This window comes from Octopus sinensis, linkage group LG2 (assembly GCF_006345805.1).
Source record: "Octopus sinensis linkage group LG2, ASM634580v1, whole genome shotgun sequence".
Classification (NCBI taxonomy): Eukaryota; Metazoa; Mollusca; class Cephalopoda; order Octopoda; family Octopodidae; genus Octopus; species Octopus sinensis.
In genome coordinates this window covers 67,930,426-67,952,925 of record NC_042998.1, presented here as the reverse complement: position 1 = coordinate 67,952,925, position 22,500 = coordinate 67,930,426, and the positions used below count along the sequence as shown (strand labels likewise).

General features: G+C 37.1%; 1 protein-coding gene across 3 annotated transcripts in view; it reads right to left on the bottom strand.

Annotated features, from left to right (window-relative positions):
• LOC115224821 (glutamate receptor ionotropic, NMDA 2B-like) overlaps window positions 1-22,500 on the bottom strand; it is a 743,429-nt gene that overhangs the window by 216,011 nt on the left and 504,918 nt on the right. For all 3 annotated transcript variants that reach the window (XM_036513846.1, XM_029795750.2, XM_036513847.1), the window contains one exon: window positions 22,498-22,500. This exon is cut by the window's right edge and continues 111 nt beyond it. In XM_036513846.1, coding sequence (XP_036369739.1) covers window positions 22,498-22,500 — 3 coding nt within the window. The remainder of the gene's footprint in view (window positions 1-22,497) is intronic.

Here is a 22,500-nt window from a genome sequence, read left to right as displayed (position 1 = left end):
TAGATATAATCTCTCATTTCGTGGTAGATTGATGATTCGCTAGTCTAGAAATGATAAGTACAAAGAGTGATGTCATTTCACTAGAAATGAGGCCTGTAATTTCGACAGGACCCGACCTAATCCATTGCGTCGAGATCATTTATTACTGGTATTAATTTTTATCGACGTGAAATGACTAAGAGTCAATTTGCTTCTATGAAATCAACGTGATAATGTTCCATAGCAACAGAATTAATGTTATTACAGTTCTCTTTCAGAAAAGGTATGCTTCGATTATGATTGATCGACAGTTTTTATTTTATAATCAAGATCAGTGCCAGGTGAGGACAATTGTACTGAAATATAATAGTGTTTTATTTGCCTTCCCTTCAAATTAAGCTGTTCTTTTATATCTGATTAGATTGCTACCATGAATCATTATATTTAATACTATAAATCCTATAAGCGACTTCATAATTCTAGGCTGGTAAAATATTATCTGAATATTTTACTTAAAGTTGATTAATTGGGGAATATTTTTGTTTCACTTACATACAGAAATGAAGACCTCCCCCTTTATTGTGTGACAGGGGAGGAGAAGCATATGAACTGAATATTGCTTATCTTTATATAATAAAAGCCGATATAAATGTTGGTTGATTGGCTAGCTGGTTAATTTCTCAAATAACACCTTACATGGTATAAAGAGGAGATGAGAGGGAGAGAGTGTGAGAGGGTGAAAGAGGAAGAGAGAAAGTGAGAGTGCGTAAGAGAGAGTTACCGAGACATTTTACAGATAGGTATCCGATGAAAGAGTTTGCAATTATATTGATAACATTCTGAAAACTACTAAGATATATTTATTGTAAATATGCAAATGAGAAATGTATTTATTTAATTTCATTTTCACGAAATAAATTTGTTTACTCTGAAAATTAGTATTCATTTCATTATTTTGTATAAAGAACAAGACATTTGATAAAAGTTGAATTATAATAATTGTATGTATGACATATTTCTTGAAATTACCCATGGTAACCAAAACATACACTCCAGTATATAACTATACAGAGTAGGATAAATTAGTTTTCTAAATATTCCATAGCGTTGTTTAACTTAACATGGAGAATGTCTTACATAATCCCTAACTCCAAGATTAGGTAATTCCTAAAATCTCTAGTAAACCTGAATTTTACATACACCATACACCACATTTGAGGAATCCAATTATTCGGATCAAAATTCGTCAACGAAATATGGTTTCTTGTATAAACTAATTTATATGATAATAATTTAATTACATTGTGGAAGTAGAAGTTAAAATGGCAGCAAATGTAATGACTTAACTTTTTTTTAGGAATGCTAATTAGTATCTTAATTAGCGTCGAGGAATGGTTGTTATGGGAACTGTGGAAAGGGAATAGAGCAAGTTTTCTTTTTCTTTTTTTTTTTGTAAAATAGCTGCATTTTAGAAGTCAAGAAAGTTTGAAGGCTCTACACATAATGTAGGTATTCTTACTACCACAGATGTGGTTGCTGCCGTGTTTAACCCCGAGTCAGTTATGATGTAACAAACATATGTTCATAAGTGATCCATTCGTGACCATCCATTCATTTTTCTCGGGACGGTGTATGTAGAGTATAGTATTTAGAGCAACCTCCTCTCTCTTGCAGGTGAAACACACACTTAGAGGCTCCTTCGGTGGTTTATATTCCTGCTGTACATCGTTCAGCTCGTAATGGTAGTAGTAGTAGTAGTAGTAGTAGCAGCAGTAGTAGTAGTAGTAGTAGTAGTACTTGAGGTGTTTTGTGATGTCTTTAGGTACTGTAGAGTTGCCTCCCTTAGATACCATAGATAGTGTTTATCGCTTACGTATGTGCAGGGCAGCTGTGTGTGTAAATTATCTGAAGACAAGAAATAAACCCAGTTGTGCGACCTAAGTATAGCTTCTGGAGAATTTCAGTAATTATAAATCATATCTTTGGTAGAGAACTTCAAGTAGTATGAGAATTTATTCCTTGACGGGGAATTTAGTAAAGGTGTATCTTGAGGTCTAACAGGGAAATATTTATATGTGTATCAATTCTTACAAATATGGCCACAAAATATAAGACGATGAGCATTCAGTTCGAAAAACTGAGTAGTGATTTGTGAAATTAATCAGTAACCAGCCGAGTATTCCAAAGATTTAGCTCATATACCATTAACCTTGTATTCGGATAATTATCAATTGATAATCTAATACAATTAATTATTCTTACCTAAAAGTTACTAATTTAGGAAGAATGTTTCCTATTTGTATTCAATGAATGTAATATATTTAGTCTTACTAATTATAAATAAGTACTCTAATTTACGCACAGAGCTAACTAATTCGAGGAGAGGAGTTATATTAACATCTTCCACTCCAGTACAAAATTAATGTTATATTCTCTCAATCTGCTATACTCACCCAATCGGATGTGAGGTAAAGTCGTTTGCAATGAGTATTGAACTCAGTAGCATAAAACATAAATAAAACACGATAAAGAGCATTTCTGACTCTCTAACGATTCGGCTAGCGTGTCGTACTCTACAGAAAAAAAAACAGAGTAAAATGAAGAACGATTATGAGTGCCAAATACAGATTATTTCAACGACTACTTGGGCAAGTAACTTCTAATGCAGTAATGAGTAGATCAATGTCTTCTCAGTAAAATCGTGAGGTATATCATCGTGCATATACACGTACATACATATACTCTCTCTGTTTATTTACTCGTGCTACTTTCTGCTGAAGAGCGTAGGCTCGAAATGTAAAAGACTTTCTCACCTTCCCGAGCGTCAAACTAATACACCTGCTTCTTGTTTATACACCTGTCTTCGTTTTTTGTTTTTCTGTAAATTTCAACCAACTACATACATACATACATACATACATACATGAATACATACCTACATACTTAAAATATATTTGTGTTCGTGTCTGTGTTTGAACCTCCCCCCACATCGCTTGATAACCGGTGGTGTATTGTTTACGTCTCCGTAAGCTAGCGGTTCGGTCACAGGCACCGATAGAATGATTGTCAGACGAAAAATTAAGCACAGGGTGTCGATTTGTTTGGCGATACCTTTCAAGCTGGTGCTCCAGCATGGCCGCGGTCTAATGACTTAAACAATTAAAAGAAGCATAAGATAGAAATAAAGAAGAATCACATAAATAGTTGTCAGTAATTACGCCGATAGAGACTTGGCTTCATTTCGGCTTAAACCTGTCAAAGTTTGAGAATTCTCATAACCAGTCGCAAACCTTTTATTAACCCAAATAACCAGACTTACGTAAGGTCACCAAATCATTAGATAATTCCATTAAGAGATATAGGATGGAGAGATTATGAAATACCTTTTAATGTGCAATAATGGATAGCTTAATCTATACGGGGGCTGGATTATAAATCATAAGTGGCGGTGAAGACAACGGCGACGACGACGAGGAGGAAGGGGACGGTGATGACGACGATGATGTTGATAATGATGACGATAATGAAGGATCTTCCGTCAGCATCGACGATAAATATTTAGTTGTTCCATCCACTGATCTATATACTCGTTACATTGACATTGAAATGGCTAAGTATCCCATCGATACTTGTTATATTGACGTGGATATCAGGGTGAATCACTCTGTCGTAATAATCGACAATGCTGCATGTTTTAATTACAAAAACAATCCATCGATGGCCTTTTCCAATGTATTTCGACTCCCGTTTTCACCCACAAGATTTAGGTTTAAAATATATGCATACCAACCAGCCTGCCGGCTAATTGTGACACCATTGTTTGATGAATCACTGTTTTCTCTCTCTCTCTCTCTCTCTCTCTCTCTCTCCACACACACACACACACACACACACACACACACACACACACACACACACAACACACACACACACACACACACTCACACACACACACACACACACCACACACACACACATATATATATATATATATGTATCAGTGGAAACGAAGTTTGGCTAGCAACAGTGACAGTGGGAACCTACCTCTAATGAAACGTAAAAACGTTGAAATTATGTGATATAGCGGTTGCACCATCGGCGCTGGAAAATGTTCGTTTGCCGCTGATACTTTTTGTGTTTTAAAGCAGTAAACATCCATACAAGATGCTTTCTGAGGACGAATACCGCAGTATTGCTGCGTTATTACAAAACATCCACGTTAAGAAGGATTCGAGATTGCCATTCGGCATTAATACTGCTTCTATGTAATACACACACACACATATAAATATGTAACACACACACAGACACACACATATAAATCTCTTTCTGTCTGTCTGTCTGTCTATCTATCTATCTATCTATCTATCTATCTATCTATCTATCTATCTATCTATCTATCTATCTGTCTGTCTGTCTGTTTGTCTGTCTGTCTGATTATATGAACGTATCTATGGTGTATATATCATAGCCTCTGTTCCTTAGAGCTGATTAAACTTATTCAGCCTCGCTACAATAATGGCCTCCTCACCTCAGAGCTCGCCCTGGTCTTATAACTCCTCTTTTCAGACACTCTCAGCTTGCTCGTCTCTTCATGTCAACGCACTTATTGTATGCCTTCGAGTCTTGAACGGTTTACGAACGCCACATCCAACAACTAAGCCGCTTCCACATGAACTGTCGAAAATCACCTGGAAATAGCAGGTCGTCTCTTGAACTGATTTGCCAGACATTTACACGCTGCTGAGGAGAGCGCAAGTCAGGTGAGTAGTCCACTTTGTTCGAATGCCTGACAATCAACTACTCAAAAGACTGTTTTACAGTGAATTGGAAGAAGGTGAGCGCACACACAAACTTGACTTAAAGTCAAAACTACCAAAATAAATAAACATATCGTACCGAAAGCGAGGGAATATAACTCTCGAAGCTAGCCACTTAAAAACAGAATTCTAGCGTGTGGACTTTAAGTATAGTAATGCACTCTATATGATATAAATAAATATATTTAAGAGAAAAATTGGGGGACTCTTCTCTTATGAGGTTTTTCACGCTAACTACTTGATAAATTCTTATAAAGATTTCATCTTATTTTTATATATATATATTATATATATATATATATATATATACACATATGTGTGTACATATATGCATATGTATTCATGTATGTATATATATATATATTATATATATGTATACATATATATATTATATATCTATATATACACATACCCACATACATATATATATACATATATGGGGAGAGAGAAAGACAGAGATGGGGACAGATAGATATTCTTGCGTGTGTGGAAATATGCCTATATAGAGAGCAATTTTAAAAGTTACATGACATGATTTATGTGATAGGGGAAAATAAGTCATTTGGCTTACATAATAATCCAAAACATGTTTCATATTCATAAAATATTTATAATATAATTTGTATGTCTCTAAATCCTGAACTGAACGTTGTAGGAAATATTCTGAATTCTTTGTTAAATAATTCAATAGTTTGACATCTGCTAGGAAAATGAAGAGGGATGTACTGCAGGTCGCGAACGTACTATAAACCGATTATAATTTATGGAGGAAGCAGTGGATAATTTGTTGAAGAGAGAGAAAGAGTGTGTGTGAGAGAGAGAGAGAGAGATGGAGAGAGAGAGAGAGAAAAAGAGAAGAGGGAGATGGGAGAGTGGATTAGCAGAAGTGAATGAGAGTGAGAGCGAGAAAGGAAGGAACAGTAAATGAAAGCGGCCTAGATACACACACATATACACACACACAAACACGCACACAGGCACACAAACACACGTATGTGTGTGTGTGTATATGTATGCGTGTACATATGAATATCATTACATCTATCTATCTATCTATCTATATATATATATATATATATAATCAACCAGTCACATTCACGTATATATACATGCATACCTGCAAGTACACACATACACTCACATGTATGTATGTATAGAAGAGAGAGAGAGAGAGAGAGAGAGAGAGAGAGTGTGTGTTGTGTGTGTGTGTGTGTGTGTGTGCGTGCGAGACATAGAGAGTGAGAGGGGAGCAGAGAGAAACGAAGTTGGCATGTAATTGATTATGGTGGCAGTGTGGCCTATTTGATAAAATATCAGGCAATATAATCACAGGTCAGGAGATCAAATCCAATGCTTTTTTTCTTTTTTTGTTTACTATTTTGATTGCGGAAGAGGAAAACTGTCAATATATTTGAAGATGTCGTGCATTACATAGCTGTCGTGTAGAAATATCGAAGTACAATGTGCCGATATCTGATGCTGGAGGAGGTTGGTCTCCATGTGACTAAATCGCTTTGAAACTTACATTTGAGTCTACGAAAAAGAAACTAGAAGTCATATCCGGCTTAGAAGTTACATCTGTCTCAAAGAACATATTATCTTAGAAATTTGGTAGAGAAAACATTGGTGGAATTGGTTATAGGTGCACTGCAACAGGCCGAAGTTGTCACCGGATGGAGTGTTTCTAGCTAAATGCGTATTTGATGAGAATGGAGCTGGAAGTAACTCCACACATTTGACTTGGAGGAAAGTTACGATATACATACCTACCTATACACACAAGCGCGCGCATATGTATCTACATACAGATAGTGAGAAAGATGAAGAGTTACATATTTCATAGATATAAGTTCATACAAGTGTTGTATACGAATTCCGTTTCGTTAAGTCCCCTGATATCAATTGCAACACTCATTTGTGATGTTCGTTGGTAATTTGGCAATAATTATATATATTCACCAACTTTGTTCTGCTGTAATAAGCAGATGGCATATAATTTACATGGTGTATATAGAGTTTGTAACTTTCTTTATACGGCTTCCTTTTGGCAATGCTGAGGAAGCATGTCAACACTACTGTGATGCTATTAGATTTGACCGGTTTAGGTAATAATGGTAGTCGGCTTACAAAAACAAGTGTATTCTATCCAAAACAAAATGCTGATTACATTTTCTGTGTTCATGTCTGTCTGTCTGTCTGTCTCTATCTGTCTGTCTGTCTGTCTGTCTGTCTGTCTGTCTGTCTCTGTCTGTCTCTCTCTGTCTCTCTCTCTATCTCTCTCTCTGTCTCTCTCTCTCTCTATATGTATGTATGTATGTATGTATGTATGTATGTATGTATGTATGTATGTATGTATATTAGAGTCGTTGATTGGTTAGTGTAGCGACGCAAAGTAAACCTTATACACCATATTACAAAGCAAAGAATTCATCTCACAATACCACTTCTCCGAAACTTTCCTGAAAAAGAGGTTTTAATCTTAAAATATTGAAATGCCAGGTAAAAGTACAAACCATTGGCCTGCATCATTTCTTCTGACACACAGATACATACCGAAACACACAAAACTCTTATTTTATTTATCAACTGACGAATAGATTATATTAAATTATCTTGGAATAGTTGTCGTTTGGACAATGTTTCATTGCATTTCTCACCTATTCACTACAGCATACTGAATTGATTTATCACACATATTACAATAAAAGAAAAGTCGGACACGGTTCAATGAGATTGATTATAGGACTGCTCGATGAAGCTCTGCATGGAACTTAAACAATAAAAATGACAACCTCTGTAACAATGACAGGGGGAGAAAGGGTGAAGGCGGGTGAGCGTGGAAGAGAAATAAAGAGAAATAAAGAGAAACAGGGGTAGATAGATGAATAGGTGTGTATGTATGTTTAAAGCTAACATAAAAAAATAAGTAGACATGTATATATGTTTAATTACTGAACATTTAAAGGCGGCGAGCTGGCAGAAACATTAGCACGCCAGGCGAAATGCTTAGCAGTATTTCGTCTGCCGCTACGTTCTGAGTTCAAATTCCGCCGAGGTCGACTTTGTCTTTCATCCTTTCGGGGTCGATAAATTAAGTACCAGTTACGCACTGTGGTCCATATAACCGACTTAATCCGTTTGTCTGTCCTTGTTTGTCCTCTCTGTGCTTAGCCCTTGTAGGTAGTAAAGAAATAGGTATTTCGTCTGAGTTCAAATTCCGCCGATATCGACTTTGCCTTTCATCCCTTCAGGGTCTGTAAATTAAGTATCAATAGCGTACTGGAGTCGATCTAATCGACTGACCCCGCTACCCCAAAATGTCAGGCCTTGTGCCTAGAGTAGAAAAGAATTACTGGACATTTAAAGTTTTGCTTTTCTGGGCAGCAAAGCATAACTGTGTCCACCTCAGACTGAATATCACTTAATGAAGGGCTCACATCAACTGCAGCATGGAATATTTGGGCATTGAACAGTTAGGCAGAAAACAACCTGGTATCTGTCAATGTAATTCCAATGACTAGTGAAACACATATAAATAGCAATCACAAAATTTAAGATTGCAGACGAGAGATTAAAGGCGATACAACTTATATTCATATCTTCAAGGTCGTCGGTGGCTCAGTGGTAGACTGCTCGCCTGTCATGCGGGCGGCCCTGGCTCGGTTCCCGACTGATGCATCTTTTTAATAGGCACAGGAGTATCTGTGTGGTAAGTAGCTTGCTTACCAACCACATGGTTTCGGGTTCAGTCCCACTACGTGGTTCTTTGGCCCCATAGCCTCGGGTCGATCAATGCCTTGTGAGTGGATTTAGTAGACGGAAGCTGACAGAAGCCCACCGTATATATGTATGTATATATATATATATATATATATATATATGTATGTATGTATGTATATATATGTGTGTGTGTGTGTGTGTGTGTATTTGTGTGTCTGTGTTTGTCCTCCAACATCGTTTGACAACCGTTGCCGATGTGTTTACGTCCCCGTAACATAGCGGTTCGGCATAAGAGACCAATAAAATAAGTACTAGGCTTAAAAAGAATAAGTCCTGAGGTCGATTTGCTCGACTAAAGGCGGTGATCCAGCATGGCCGCAGTCAAATGACTGAAACAAGTAAAATAGTAAAAGAGTGTTTTCCATCTCCATTTTGCCTATGGATCCCTTTACTTCCTATCATACTCTGCCGGATCTTCATATCCGTACAATGTTATAATAAAACTCCGATTATATTTATATAATTAGATATTATTTGTAATTGAGTAAAAAAAAAAAACAAAAAAAAACGTTAAAATATATTATGTATTATTGATATATGTCTAATTTATACCACATAAACTTAAATTTTATATGGATCCGCCAAGGGTGATGTGGACCCCGGTCAGAACCACTGATTTTGAGTTACTCGTCTTTACGATGGATAATTTTTAGAAAGATACTTTTGTCTCCATCAGTATTATTGGTATACAATAAATTATAATTTAGCTTTTATCAAATTTCTCGTTGCTTATATAAAATGATGAAATGAATACTAATTTTCTAAAGAAACAAAAACCTATTTATTATATTAAAATAAATACTACATAAAACACATTTATTATTTGTATATTTGCAATAAATATGTCTTATTTTTCTAGATTTTATATCTCAAGATAATTGCAATCGACTTCATTGAAAATCAGTCGCAGCAAAATTTCGTCATTAAAAATAACGTGTTTTTCAGATAGTTTTAAGACGTTCATTTAATGCGTGTTATGTTAACTCCCACTATCTCTCTACAATGTAAGGTGTGATTGTAGAAACAAACCAATCAACCAACCAGCCAGCCAACCAACAAACGAACCGACCAACGCTTATATCAGTTATTACGTACACACTGCAACGGTTGGTGACAGTTGTTTATATTCATGTGATGAAACCGGCTGAAATATGTACGATTAATCCTCATCTGCCATAAAATATGAAAGAAGACACTTGGCTGCATGATAAAGAGTTGCTTCTTGCAAAGATGGGAAACTCAAAATCAGTGGTTCTGACCGGGGTCCACATCACCCTTGGTGGATCCATATAAAATTTAAGTAAACGGTGGTGGGATTTGAACTCAAAGTAAGAAACTACAGCCAAAGTTTAAAAGGTATTTTGTCTGGTTTACTAACGAAGCTGCTAGCCCTTACAGAATATTGATTTCAAATGTTGGCACAAGGCCAGCAAGTAAGGGGAGGGGGTGAATCGATTTCATCGACACCAGTACTCAACTGGTACTCACTTTATCGACCACGAAAGGATGACAGGCAAAGTTGACCTCGGCGGCGTTTGAACTCAGAAGGTAAAAACAGACGAAATTCCGCTAAGCATATTGCCCGGCGTGCTAACGATTTCGTCGGCCCGCCGCCATAGCCCCTAGAGAATACTGGTTTCAAATTTTGGCACAAAGCCGGTAAGTTCCAGGGAGGGGTTAAGGTGATCCCACCGACCCCAGTGTATAACTTGTACTTATTTCATCGACCCCGAAAGAATGAAAGGCAATGTGTATCTCGGCGGAATTTGAATTCAGAACGTAAAGACGGACGAAATGCCGCTAAGCATTTTTACTGGCGTGCTAACGATTTTACCAGTTTACCGTCTTACTCCCTGCAGAATATTAATGCAACATTTCAGAAGAATTCACCCTAGATATAGACTGGGCTGAAAAGGAAATGATTGAATATTCTCAAATTTGATTTAATTTTATTATTGTCAAATTTGATTTAATTTCAATATACAATATTTTTCTTCTGATAATTTGAAGTTGATAATCATAACAAGAAATATGGAAAATATGAAAAAAAAGGAACAAAGAAAGAAAAAAGGTTTTAGAATTAAAATATTTTTTTTACAAAGTTATAGAAAACATATATATATTATTAGTTCCAATCGTTAGAAATAATTAAAGGAATTTATTGGAAAAAAAATCTCTCTCCTACTCTGAACTATATGAATTTGTAATTTTAAATTATAAAAAATTACAAAGAAGATACCCTAATTGGAAAATGTTTGCAAATTTATAATTTGTCTGTCTGTAGTTTCATTAAAACATCAAATCAATTTTAATTATCATTTCATTATTTTTAAATTACGGTCATAACTTTTTACAAACATTTCGGGCCATTTATATAGAATTTGTGGAAGACATCAATTCCCATGAAAAATATCTGATTTGTGTTTTAGTTAGGAGAAAAGTTGATGTCTTTTGCTTTTTTTTTTATCAAGGCTTTCCACGTTGGTTCGAGTGGCAGGAGGTAAATATCCTTAAACTGCAACCTGGCCTGAATGCTTGCAACCGAGTGGTCTTCGCTAAAGCTACCCATTTATCAGGAGATTTGAACTTTATTCACATTATTTAACTACTAGGCCATATGCCTGTGGGGAATTATGGAGTGAATTTTAGGGCTAATAGATCTAATATTTTCCTATTCTTTCTTAATACCGGTTCCCATATCTGCATTCGGCCTGCTTAAGAGGTTGTTGTGTCCTAACATATGTGCTGCTTCTTTTAGTTTTTGTATTTTCCAGTGGTGTTCTCTGTCTATTATTTTAACTTCATCCCACAGGGGGTAGGTGGTCCTCATTTTGAACTTCTTACTTTCCAATAAATTCCTTTAATTATTTCTAACGATTGGAACTAATAATATATATATGTTTTCTATAACTTTGTAAAAAAAGGCCGAAATGCCGTGTTAGCAACAGACAAGATGAGGACAAATATCCGTTAAATGTAAATAATGTGAATAAAGTTCAAATCTCCGTTAAATATAAATAAAGTTCAAATCTCCGTTAAATATAAATAAAGTTCAAAGACTTGGTATGATTTGAAATCAAAAGACCGAGTGTCAGAACAAGTACTTGCGACGCATTATATCTAATGCTTTACTGGTCCTTCCAATTCGCTACATAATAATATTTTCTATTATAGGCACAGGCCTGGAATTTGGGGGAGGGGATAGTCGATTATATCGATCTCAGTACTCAACTGGTTCTTAATTTATCGACCCTAAATGGTCGACCTTGACGAAATTTGAACTCAGAAGGTAGCGACGAGCAAAATACCGCTAACCATTTCGTCGAGGGAGCTAACAATCTCGCCAGCTCGCCGCCTTTGTTCGCTAGTTAATAATGGATTCAAATTTTGGCACAGGGCCAGCAATTTCCTGGGAGTGAGTAAGTCGATTACAGCGCTCCCAGTGCTATATTGGTACTTATTTTATTGACCCTTGAAAGGATGAAAAATAAAGTTGACCCCGGTGGCATTTAAACACAGAAATAAGGACGTAGGAAAGGGCGCTAAGAATTTAGCCCGGTCTCCTGATGACTTTGCCAGGTGGCCGCCTTAATTCGCCATCTAATAATGATTTCAAACTTTTGTCACAAGGGCAGCTTGGGGGAGTAGATTAAGTCGATTACATCGACCCCAGTGCATAACTGGTACTTATTAGACCGATTCTAATGAAACGCAATGTTGAAACGCAAAGATGAAACGCAATGTTAACTTCGGCGGAATTTGAACTCAGAACGTAGCGACGGGAGAAATACCTATTTCTTTACTACCCACAAGAGGTTAAACACAGAGAGGATAAACAAGGGCAGACAAACGGATTAAGTCGATTATGTCGACCCCAGTGCGTAACTGGTACCTAATTTATCGACCCCGAAAGGATGAAAGGCAAAATCGACCTCGGCAGAATTTGAACTCAGAACGTAGCGGCAGACGAAATACGGCTACGCATTTCGCCCGGCGTGCTAACGTTTCTGCCAGCTCGCCGCCTTAATACGCCGCCAAATAAATTTTCATAAATCATGGTTTGCTGATGAGAATATAACCAAGAACTCACTGCCAGCTTTTGAAGGAAAGAGAAAGAAGTGAAATGATGTCACATATCAGCCACGCACTGCGATAGAATTACTGATCTGAGGATAATACCAGATGATACATTTGCTTGTCGTGACATGCAACAAAGGAGGTGTTCTTAGTAGGGTCAGATACTCCCTATATATTATCGTAAGGTCATTCTGATTTCAGAAAAATAACCAATTTACTAAGTGGACGCCTTTATAACGCTTGGAGTGGTATTCCTGTTCCATCACATTCAAAGTGAATATGGCTGTCGAACTTTTTTTCTTCTTTTGTTTTCGATTATATCGAATAGGAAATTAATTGGTTCAGTCTTGCGGATTTTGTCAGCCTAGGAATATTAGAAATGGGTTTAAGGAGATTAATATGGCGAATATGGAGCGACAGCCTTAAAGGGAAACAGGATGCTGCTGCTGTTATATTTATTCATTTACTTGTTTCAGTGATTAGATTGTGGTCGTTCTGTGGCACTGCCTGTAAGGGTTTAGTTGAATAAACTCCAGTAACATTTCTTTAAATCTGGTACATCTATATGTAGCCGCGGTTGAAGCGCTAAGTTACAGGGACGTGAAGAAACCAACACCGGTTGAGAAGGGGCGGGGACAAACACAAAGACACCGAGACACGCATATGACTATGGTATACGTAACCATGGATGTGCGTGTATACCCCCACGCACACACACACACATATATATATACATACATACATACATACATACATACATACATACATATATATATATAGGATTCACCGCTAACTCCAAAAGTTTTTCTTTTTAATTTTCTCTTGTTATTTCCTCATGTTCCTTTCTGATGAAAAGCGTAGGTTCGAAACACAAAATACTTTCTCACCTTCCTGAAAGTCAAACTAATACACCTGTTTGTTATTGATACACCTGTCTTCGTCTTTTTTTCTGGAAATGTCAACTACACACACACACATATATATATGAGGAAGGACACTGTGACTAGTGGTGTATATCAATCGATATTCTGGCGATACAACGAGATATATATATATATATTACGGAGATGTACTTGCATAGCAAGTGACCTGGAACGAAAACAATTGGAGCATGGATGGTGTTTTTTAAAAGCCATTTAAGAAACACAAAAAAAAACAGTTAGCACTTAAATTTAATTTGCCAAAATATTTTCGTCGCGTCTGTGTGTGTGTGTGTGTGTGTGTGTACATACATATATTTATATATACATATATATATATATATATATATATACACGATGGACTTCTATACGGTTTCGTCTGTCAAATTCATTCACAAAACATTTGGCAGTATGGTAATCAATTAATAAGGCTGATTTCTCCCTTATTCATAGCAAGTTTAGCAGCCATTGTGAATACTTTTCGTTATTTTGTTGAAGTTGAGTGATTCACAAGACAGTGCTAACAAATGGCTGATACTTATAGTGCTTGCTACGTGTTCAAGGGAGAAAACTTTGAGTGGAACTTGTGAATAACACAGATGTGGTAGCTGCAAATATGCTGTGAAAGTCAGGCTCCAGTAAAGTTGATTGGGTCAAAATGAACAGAGACTATTTCAGTTTTACAGAGATTATTTCTCAATACTCGATTTGTTCATGTCATTTAGCCTCAGATATGCTATGGTGGAGTTCATCTTTTATCAAAGGCGTTATATCTTATGACTAAATAGTCAATGATTTTTTAAATTCTATATTATCCTTCCACAGGCCACCAAATCGACGACCACTTTGAGAAGTGCGTACACGTCATTAAATATTTGTGGTTAAGGCGGTGAGCTAGCAGAGACGTTAGCACGCCAGGTAAAATGTTTAGTGGTATTTTGTCTGTCCTTCCGCTCTGAGTTCAAATCTCGCCGAAGTCGAATTTGCCTTTCATCCTTTCGGGGTCGATAAATTAAGTACCAGTTACGCACTGAGGTCGATATAATCGACTTAATCCCTTTGTCTGTCCTTGTTTGTCTTCTCTATGTTGAGCCCCTTGTGGGTAGTAAAGAAATAGGTATTTCGTCCCTCCTTCCGTTCTGAGTTCAAATCTCACCGAGGTCGACTTTGCCTTTCATCCTCTCGGGGTCTATAAATTAAGTACAAGTTGCGTACTGGGGTCGATCTTATCGACTGGCCCGCTCCCCTAAAGTTTCGGGCCTTGTGCCTAGAGTAGAAATGATTAATTATTTTTGGTATTACATAGAGGTCATCTCTATTATTTTTCACGTACTTTGTTCTTCGTAAAGGATTGCTTCAGGAGTGGCTGTGTGGGAAGATGTTTGCTTCCCGACAATATGCTTCAGGGTTCAGTCCAACTATCGTGGAACCTTAGGCACGTGCCTCCTACGATAGCCCTAGGTGAATCAAGGCCTTGTTAGTGGATTTGGTAAACGGAAACTGAAAGAAGACTGTCTAGTATGTGTTGTGTGCGTGTGTGTGTCTATGAATTTGTGTCTGTCTCCTATGATCACTTGTCAAACGATGTTGACTGTAACTTTCATCCTTTTACACACCAGTGAAACACTGGGGTCGGGGAAATAGACTAGTCCTCTCCCCAGAAATTTTAAGCCTTGTGCCTCTAGTAGAAATAGTTATTATTATCATTATTATTCTGAAAGACAATCGGATAGTTCTTAATTATCAGTTATTCTTTACCTGAAAGCAGGCAGTAAAAAAATCATCAAAGGTTTCAAGTTATGCCTTCTCCTGTGACTCAAAGAGACAATTATTATTATTCTTTCTTCAAATTTTCTTCCGTTTCTCGCCGAGTGTTTTCCATACACCTAGGGCAGAGAAGGGCATTGTATGCATTCCCAGATTACACGCGCAAATTCACAGATAAAATATGTATTTAAAAGTTAATAAATAAATAAATTCATGGATGGATGTTATTTTCACAGCGATAGTGCTCTTCTCAGTACATGAGCCGTTCCAGTTAATACGATTTTTTGCACTTCCTGTAGGGATGGTAAGCCTGGAATCATTTTCAAATAGGTTTCATTGCCTCTTTTTTTATCATTCCTTGAGATCCTACAATCACTGGTACTGTAGTCGCCTTGAGATGCCACATTTTTTCAATTTCCATTAGTAGGTCTTTATATTTAATAATCTTGTCAAATTCTTTCGCGCTATATTGTGATCACAGGGAATACTCATGTCAATTAATAAACACATCCTTTTTGTCTGATCTTTTATAATGATATCCGGTTTATTGGCTTTTATAGTCCTGTCGGTCTGCACGGGGAAGTCCCATAGAATCGACACATTTTCTCCCTCAGTCACAGCTTCAGGATGATTTTTATACCATTTGTCAGCGGTTTTGATCTTATAATGCCGACATATTGTCCAGTGTAAATACTGGCCGACTCTGTCCTGTCTTGCTTTATATTCTGCAGCTGTTAAGACTCTACACCCTGAGATTAGGTGGTCTATTGTTTCAATCTCATCGTTACAGAATCGGCATTTTGGGTCAGCTCCATTTTTCATCACATTGGCTTGGTAGTTCCGGGTAAATAAGATTTGGTCTTGAGCAGCTAATATGAAACCTTCACTCTCTGCTTTTAGCCCTGAACTTCGTAACCATTGGTGCGTGTGTTTCTGGTCGACATCAGCTTGTTTGCTACGGGTCACATACTTGCCATGGAGAGGTTTCTGTTCCCATCTGCTAGCTAAATTTTCATGTGCTTTTGCCTTTGCAATTAATTTTATTTTCTTTGCAGCTGCAGTTGGCGCATTTCCTTCAGCCTGCTCAATCTGGTGGGTATCTAAGAGATCAGCAGCGAATTTTTTGCTCTCTTTGAGAATAGAGTGAAATTTTTTTAGGTCTTTCATGTTTTTCAACAAGTTTTAGCATCCAATCGTTGGTTGCTTCAAGGTATTTGGCCAGTCCGATCGTGGTGGTTTTGTATGTAAGTTCAAGCTGGATCAAACCTCGACTCCCCTGAGCTCTGGGAAGGTAAAGGCGATCCACGTCTGCCTTTGGATGGTGCATCTTATTACTAGTCAGTAGCTTGCGGATTTTCCTGTCAATTTTCATTATTTCACTAGTATTCCAGTTAAGCACATTGAAGCTATAAAGAACAACTGGTACTGCTAAGGAATTTATGGCTAAAACCTTATTATATGCATTCAGCTCAGACTTCAGGTTTGTTCCTGCTTAAGTTCCTTTATTACTATTTCGACATCAATTCGATTGAACTAGACTTTACCAATTTTCCTTTCTTAAAAGTGGCTTTGGCACACTTTTCAAGGCCAAACTCCATCCCGATATCATCACTGAATCCTTTCACAGTATGTAATAATCTTTCAAGCTCTTCATCATCTTTGCCATATAGCTTTAAGTCATCCATATAAAATAGATGGCTTATTTTCTTGTTGTCAATTTTGTAGCCATATCCTGTACTATTCAGTTCACTTGGGAGTGGTATTAGTGCTATGCAGAATATTAGTGGTGAAAGTGAGTCACCTTGGAAAATTCCACAGTTTACGCTAATGTTGTTTGAGTGCAATACTCCATTAGAATGATATAATTGGAGCTTCGTGTTCCATAGTGACATATTATACTTTAAAAAATCTGAAATCACAGGAGAAATTTTGAAAATGTCCAGCGATTTCAGAATCCACGAATGTGGTATGCTGTCAAAGGCTTTTTTATAATCAATCCATGAAGAGCTGAGATTTCTGCGCTTGTTATGGCAGTTCTCAAGGATCATGCGATTAATTAGGAGCTGATCTTTGCATCCGTATGAGCCTCGTCTGCATCCTTTTTGTTCAGTGGGAAAGAGGTTATTCTCTTCCATAAACGTATGTTTTATTATTATCATTATGATTATTATTATTATTATTATTATTGAGTGAGAGAGTAGTTCATGCCATCAAAGTGACACTGGGGTAAAATATACGAAGCCCAATATACCCATCATGACTACCCGTCTGATAAAGGTACACCAGGCACATGCATCTCAACCATATGTGTGCGACATGGTGATCTCATATCAAGATAAACAGCACATGACCTTGCAGGTGGGGCCCAGTTGGAATTTTCTTCAGGTTGAGTAGCCCATCCCGCTCAAACGGTCCCTGAATAAGGGTTGCTTAAGGATGTTGAAAGAACCACCCATGTTTCCAGAAGTGAACTATTCAAACCCCAAAGAATCCCTCTCAACACATGGCTATGATGCTCCCCCACTACTTCTGCTCGTGATCAGAGATGCACATATCGTCAGCCACTAAGGGACATGCTCAACTGGTTAAGGTCAAACAACTGACAAGCAAATCTGTGGTATTGAGCAGAATATTTGCTGTAGCCCATCTTTTATACCAAGACAAAACAATGTACATGATAACACTTCCAATCAGTTAAGATCAGAAGCCATGAGAGCCACTGCCTCGTACTGCATCAGGGCATTTATTATTATTATTATTATTATTATTATTATTATTATTATTATTATTATTATTAGTAGTAGTAGTAGTAGTAGAAGTGGCTGTGTGGTAAGTAGCTTGCTTTCCAACCACATGGTTCCCGGTTCAGTCCCACTGCGTGGCACCTTGGGCAAGTGTCTTCTGCAATGGCCCCGGGTCGACCAAAGCCTTGTGAGTGGTTTTGGTAGACGGAAACTGAAAGAAGCCCGTCGTATATATGTATATATATATATATGTGTGTGTGTATGTATGTTTGTGTGTCTGTGTTTGTCCCACCAACATCGCTTGACAACCGATGCTGGTGTGTTTACGTCTCCGTAACTTAGCGGTTCGGCAAAAGAGACCGATTGAATAGGTACTAGGCTTACAAAGAATAAGTCCTGGGGTCGATTTGCTCGACTAAAGGCGGTGCTCCAGCATGGCCACAGTCTAATGACTGAAACAAGTAAAAGATAAAAGATAAAAGATTATTATTAATATTATTATTATTATTATTATTATTTAAAACAGTTTGTTTCGGCCCCAAGTGAATTATAGCTTCGTAGGTTTCTTATAGTAAACTGAATCGTCTCCACTCTCAGTGAACTCGTTTGATGGAGCCCAACGAGACAATTTTCTTTAGGAGTCGAGGAAACTTTAAGTCGCATGTAGCAGAATCTGTTTTAAATAATAAAATATGTAACCCCGACTAAATGTGTTGAGTGAATTTTCCTTTCGTTTGACCACTCACGTATGTATGTATGTATCTATGTATTTATGTATGTATGTATGTATGTACGTATGTATGTATGTGTACGTACATATGTAAATATGCATGTATAGCGAGAGACACAGTGTAAAAGAAAGAGCGAGATATATATACACGTGTGTGTGTGTGCATATATATATATATATATATATATATATATACACTCACATGCACTTACTTACTCACACACATACACACAAACACGCAATTCCATGAAGTTCCCTACTGTCATAAAGGTGATATAAGTGATATAAAGCCATATCATAAAAGCAGTCTGTAAATAAATATAAGAACTAAAATACTAAAATCAGAACATCATATGTTTGGAAAATGTATAAATCAAGACTTTCCTCTGTATAGTGAACAGCTGTTAACAATTATCCCCATTTTGAAAGTAGTATTTTCAGTTCTCGTAATAAATATCACTAGTGGAATATTAGCTGAGGGTAAACCATAAAGCATCGAGTAATGGCAGAACTTTTTTTCTTCTTGTAATTCACTATGCAAATACAGGTTTGCCATGTTATTGTAGTATTACTGCGCTTTAATTACTGCTGGTCATAAAGAAATATACAACTCGTATACCGACCATTTTGCTTCTTTTTTTTTCTAACTTTAGACATCTAGGAGTTACTACTACTACTACTACTACTACTACTACTACTACTATTGTAGTGTGGCTGCTGTTGTTTCTACTGCTGCTATTGTTGTTACGACATCACTGCTAAAACTATTGTTTCTCTTCTGTGTTTATAAAGGCAGCAATGGGGCCAATTCATATTTTTCAATGTTAGTGCTAGAAATGTATTTTCGAGTCTCTGGGTTGATACATACGTTTCTTTTCTAGGTACAGGGGCCGAAATGTTTGAAGAGGGGGAGGGCAGTCGATTAGATCGATCTTAATACACGACTGCTACTTAATTTATCGACTCTGAGAGGATGAAAAGCAAAGTAGACCTCGGCGGAATTTGAACTCAGAACATAAAGACAGACGAAATACCTATTTCTTTACTACCTACAAGGGGCTAAACACGGTGGGGACAAACAAGGACAGACAAACGGATTAAGTCGACTAGATCGACTCCAATGCGGAAGTAGTACTTAATTTATCGACCCCGAAAGAATGAAAGGCAAAGTCGACCTCGGCAGAATTTGAGCTCAGAACGTAATGGGAGACGAAATACGGCTACGCATTTCGCCTGGCGTGCAAACGTTTCTGCCAGCTCGCCGCCTTATCGTACATAAATATTCTTCTCTACTCTAGCACACGGCCCGAAAATTTGGGGGGATGGGGCCAGTCGATTAGATCGACCCCAGTACGCAACTGGTACTTAATTAATCGACTCCGAAAACATAAAAAGGCAAAGCCGAACTCGGCGGAGTTTGAACTAAGAATATAGCGGCAGACGAAATACCTATTTCTTTACTACCCACAAAGGGGCTAAATACAGAGAGGACAAACAAGGACAGACAAATAGATTAAGTCGATTATATCGACGCCAGTGCGGAACTGGTACTTATTTCATCGACCTCGAAAGGATGAAAGGCAAAGTCAACCTCGGCAGAATTTGAGCTCAGAACGTAATGGGAGACGAAATACGGCTACGCATTTCGCCTGGCGTGCAAACGTTTCTGCCAGCTCGCCGCCTTATCGTACATAAATATTCTTCTCTACTCTAGCACACGGCCCGAAAATTTGGGGGGATGGGGCCAGTCGATTAGATCGACCCCAGTACGCAACTGGTACTTAATTAATCGACTCCGAAAACATAAAAAGGCAAAGCCGAACTCGGCGGAGTTTGAACTAAGAATATAGCGGCAGACGAAATACCTATTTCTTTACTACCCACAAAGGGGCTAAATACAGAGAGGACAAACAAGGACAGACAAATAGATTAAGTCGATTATATCGACGCCAGTGCGGAACTGGTACTTATTTCATCGACCTCGAAAGGATGAAAGGCAAAGTCAACCTCGGCAGAATTTGAACTCAGAACGTAACGGCAGACGAAATACGGCTACGCATTTCGCCCGGCGTGCTAACGTTTCTGCCAGCTCGCCGCCTTTGGGGGTGGGGGTGGGGGCTTGATATATAAGGTGATATATTTTCTTAGAGTGGAGCAAAATAAAAAAAAACTCAGATGCATTTATGTAGGCCGAACCTGTGGCCAATGCCAAGGGGAAGTTCGAAGATCTTCCCAGGGACTCAGTGAAAGAATGCATGTGCCAAGTTCCGTAGCTGTCTCAAGGATTTGGTGGAAGCTGAGGGCGGCTAGCTTGAGTGTACTTACCGATCAGCCATTACGTTGACGGTATTTTTAACTTAGAAAAAAATAATTTTCTTTTGGTGTGGGATATTGGATTTTCTTTTAGCCTAAACATTCTATATGTATGTATGTATGTATATGTATGTATGTATGTATGTATGTATGTATGTATGTATGTATGTATGTCTAGTAAATTTTAAAGAAATGAAGAACAAACACAAAAATCAACAACATGAGTACATGGTACATATAAAATATTAGCAGACGCTCGGAGAAGGAACGAAGGTGGTTCTACGTCTCGAACAAAGCTCTTCTTCAGAAACTGCAGGCAGAGAAAAGTCGAAGAGAAATGGAAAACGGAGGAAAAAATCGCCAACGATTCACTTGTGGTTACATTTTGAAATGAATATATATGTGTATATATATATATATATATATATAATATATATATATATATATATATATATATATATATAATAAATATTAGGGAATAAATCCAAATTTACAGGGAAAAATCAGATTTAGGATTAAATCCAATTTTATAGTAAAATATTATATAATATTAATTAGAGACAAAACCACTATTTTGTAAAACAAACAAGGAAAGACTTAATCAATACATAAAATTTTAATAAAAAGTAAAAAAACCGCCACTACAATTGTTTCAATTGAAACTGATTTGAAAATCGGAAATCCACCTGAAGATTGTCATTGAGGACATGAAACAATTGTATTGGCGGTTTTTTTACTTTTTATTAAAATTTTATGTATTGATTAAGTCTTTCCTTGTTTGTTTTACAAAATAGTGGTTTTGTCTCTAATCAATATTATATATATATATATGTATACATACATACATGCATTGCGTCTGGGGAGTGCTTCTCTTTTGGTGCTTTATAATTTAACACACTCACTGGTAAAATTTCCACTTATTTATTTTTTATTTTTCTAAAATTGTCGTTGCGTCTTGCATGCTTTTCGATAGTCATTGCCAAGGGGATGTTTGATGGTCTTTTCAGAGTCAACGACTATTGAGAAGGTTGCAAAACGCAACGAAAATTTCAGAAAAATATAAAAGAAATAAGCGGAAATTTTACCGGTGAATGTGTTAAATTATAAGGCACCAAAAGAGAATGACTGTCTCCAGACACAGCAGAATATACTTCAATACACGAACTCACATAAAGAATCTTGCAAACCAAATCCCAAACGAAATATACACATATATATATATATGTATATATATATATATGATATACGTAATTGTAGGTGCGTATGTGCACAGGTCCGTGTGTATGTATTTATATGACTTAAGAGCTGTAGAGGAATTCATGGAAGCAACACAAGAAAACAATAGGAAATTGAAACTTCATACGAACCTG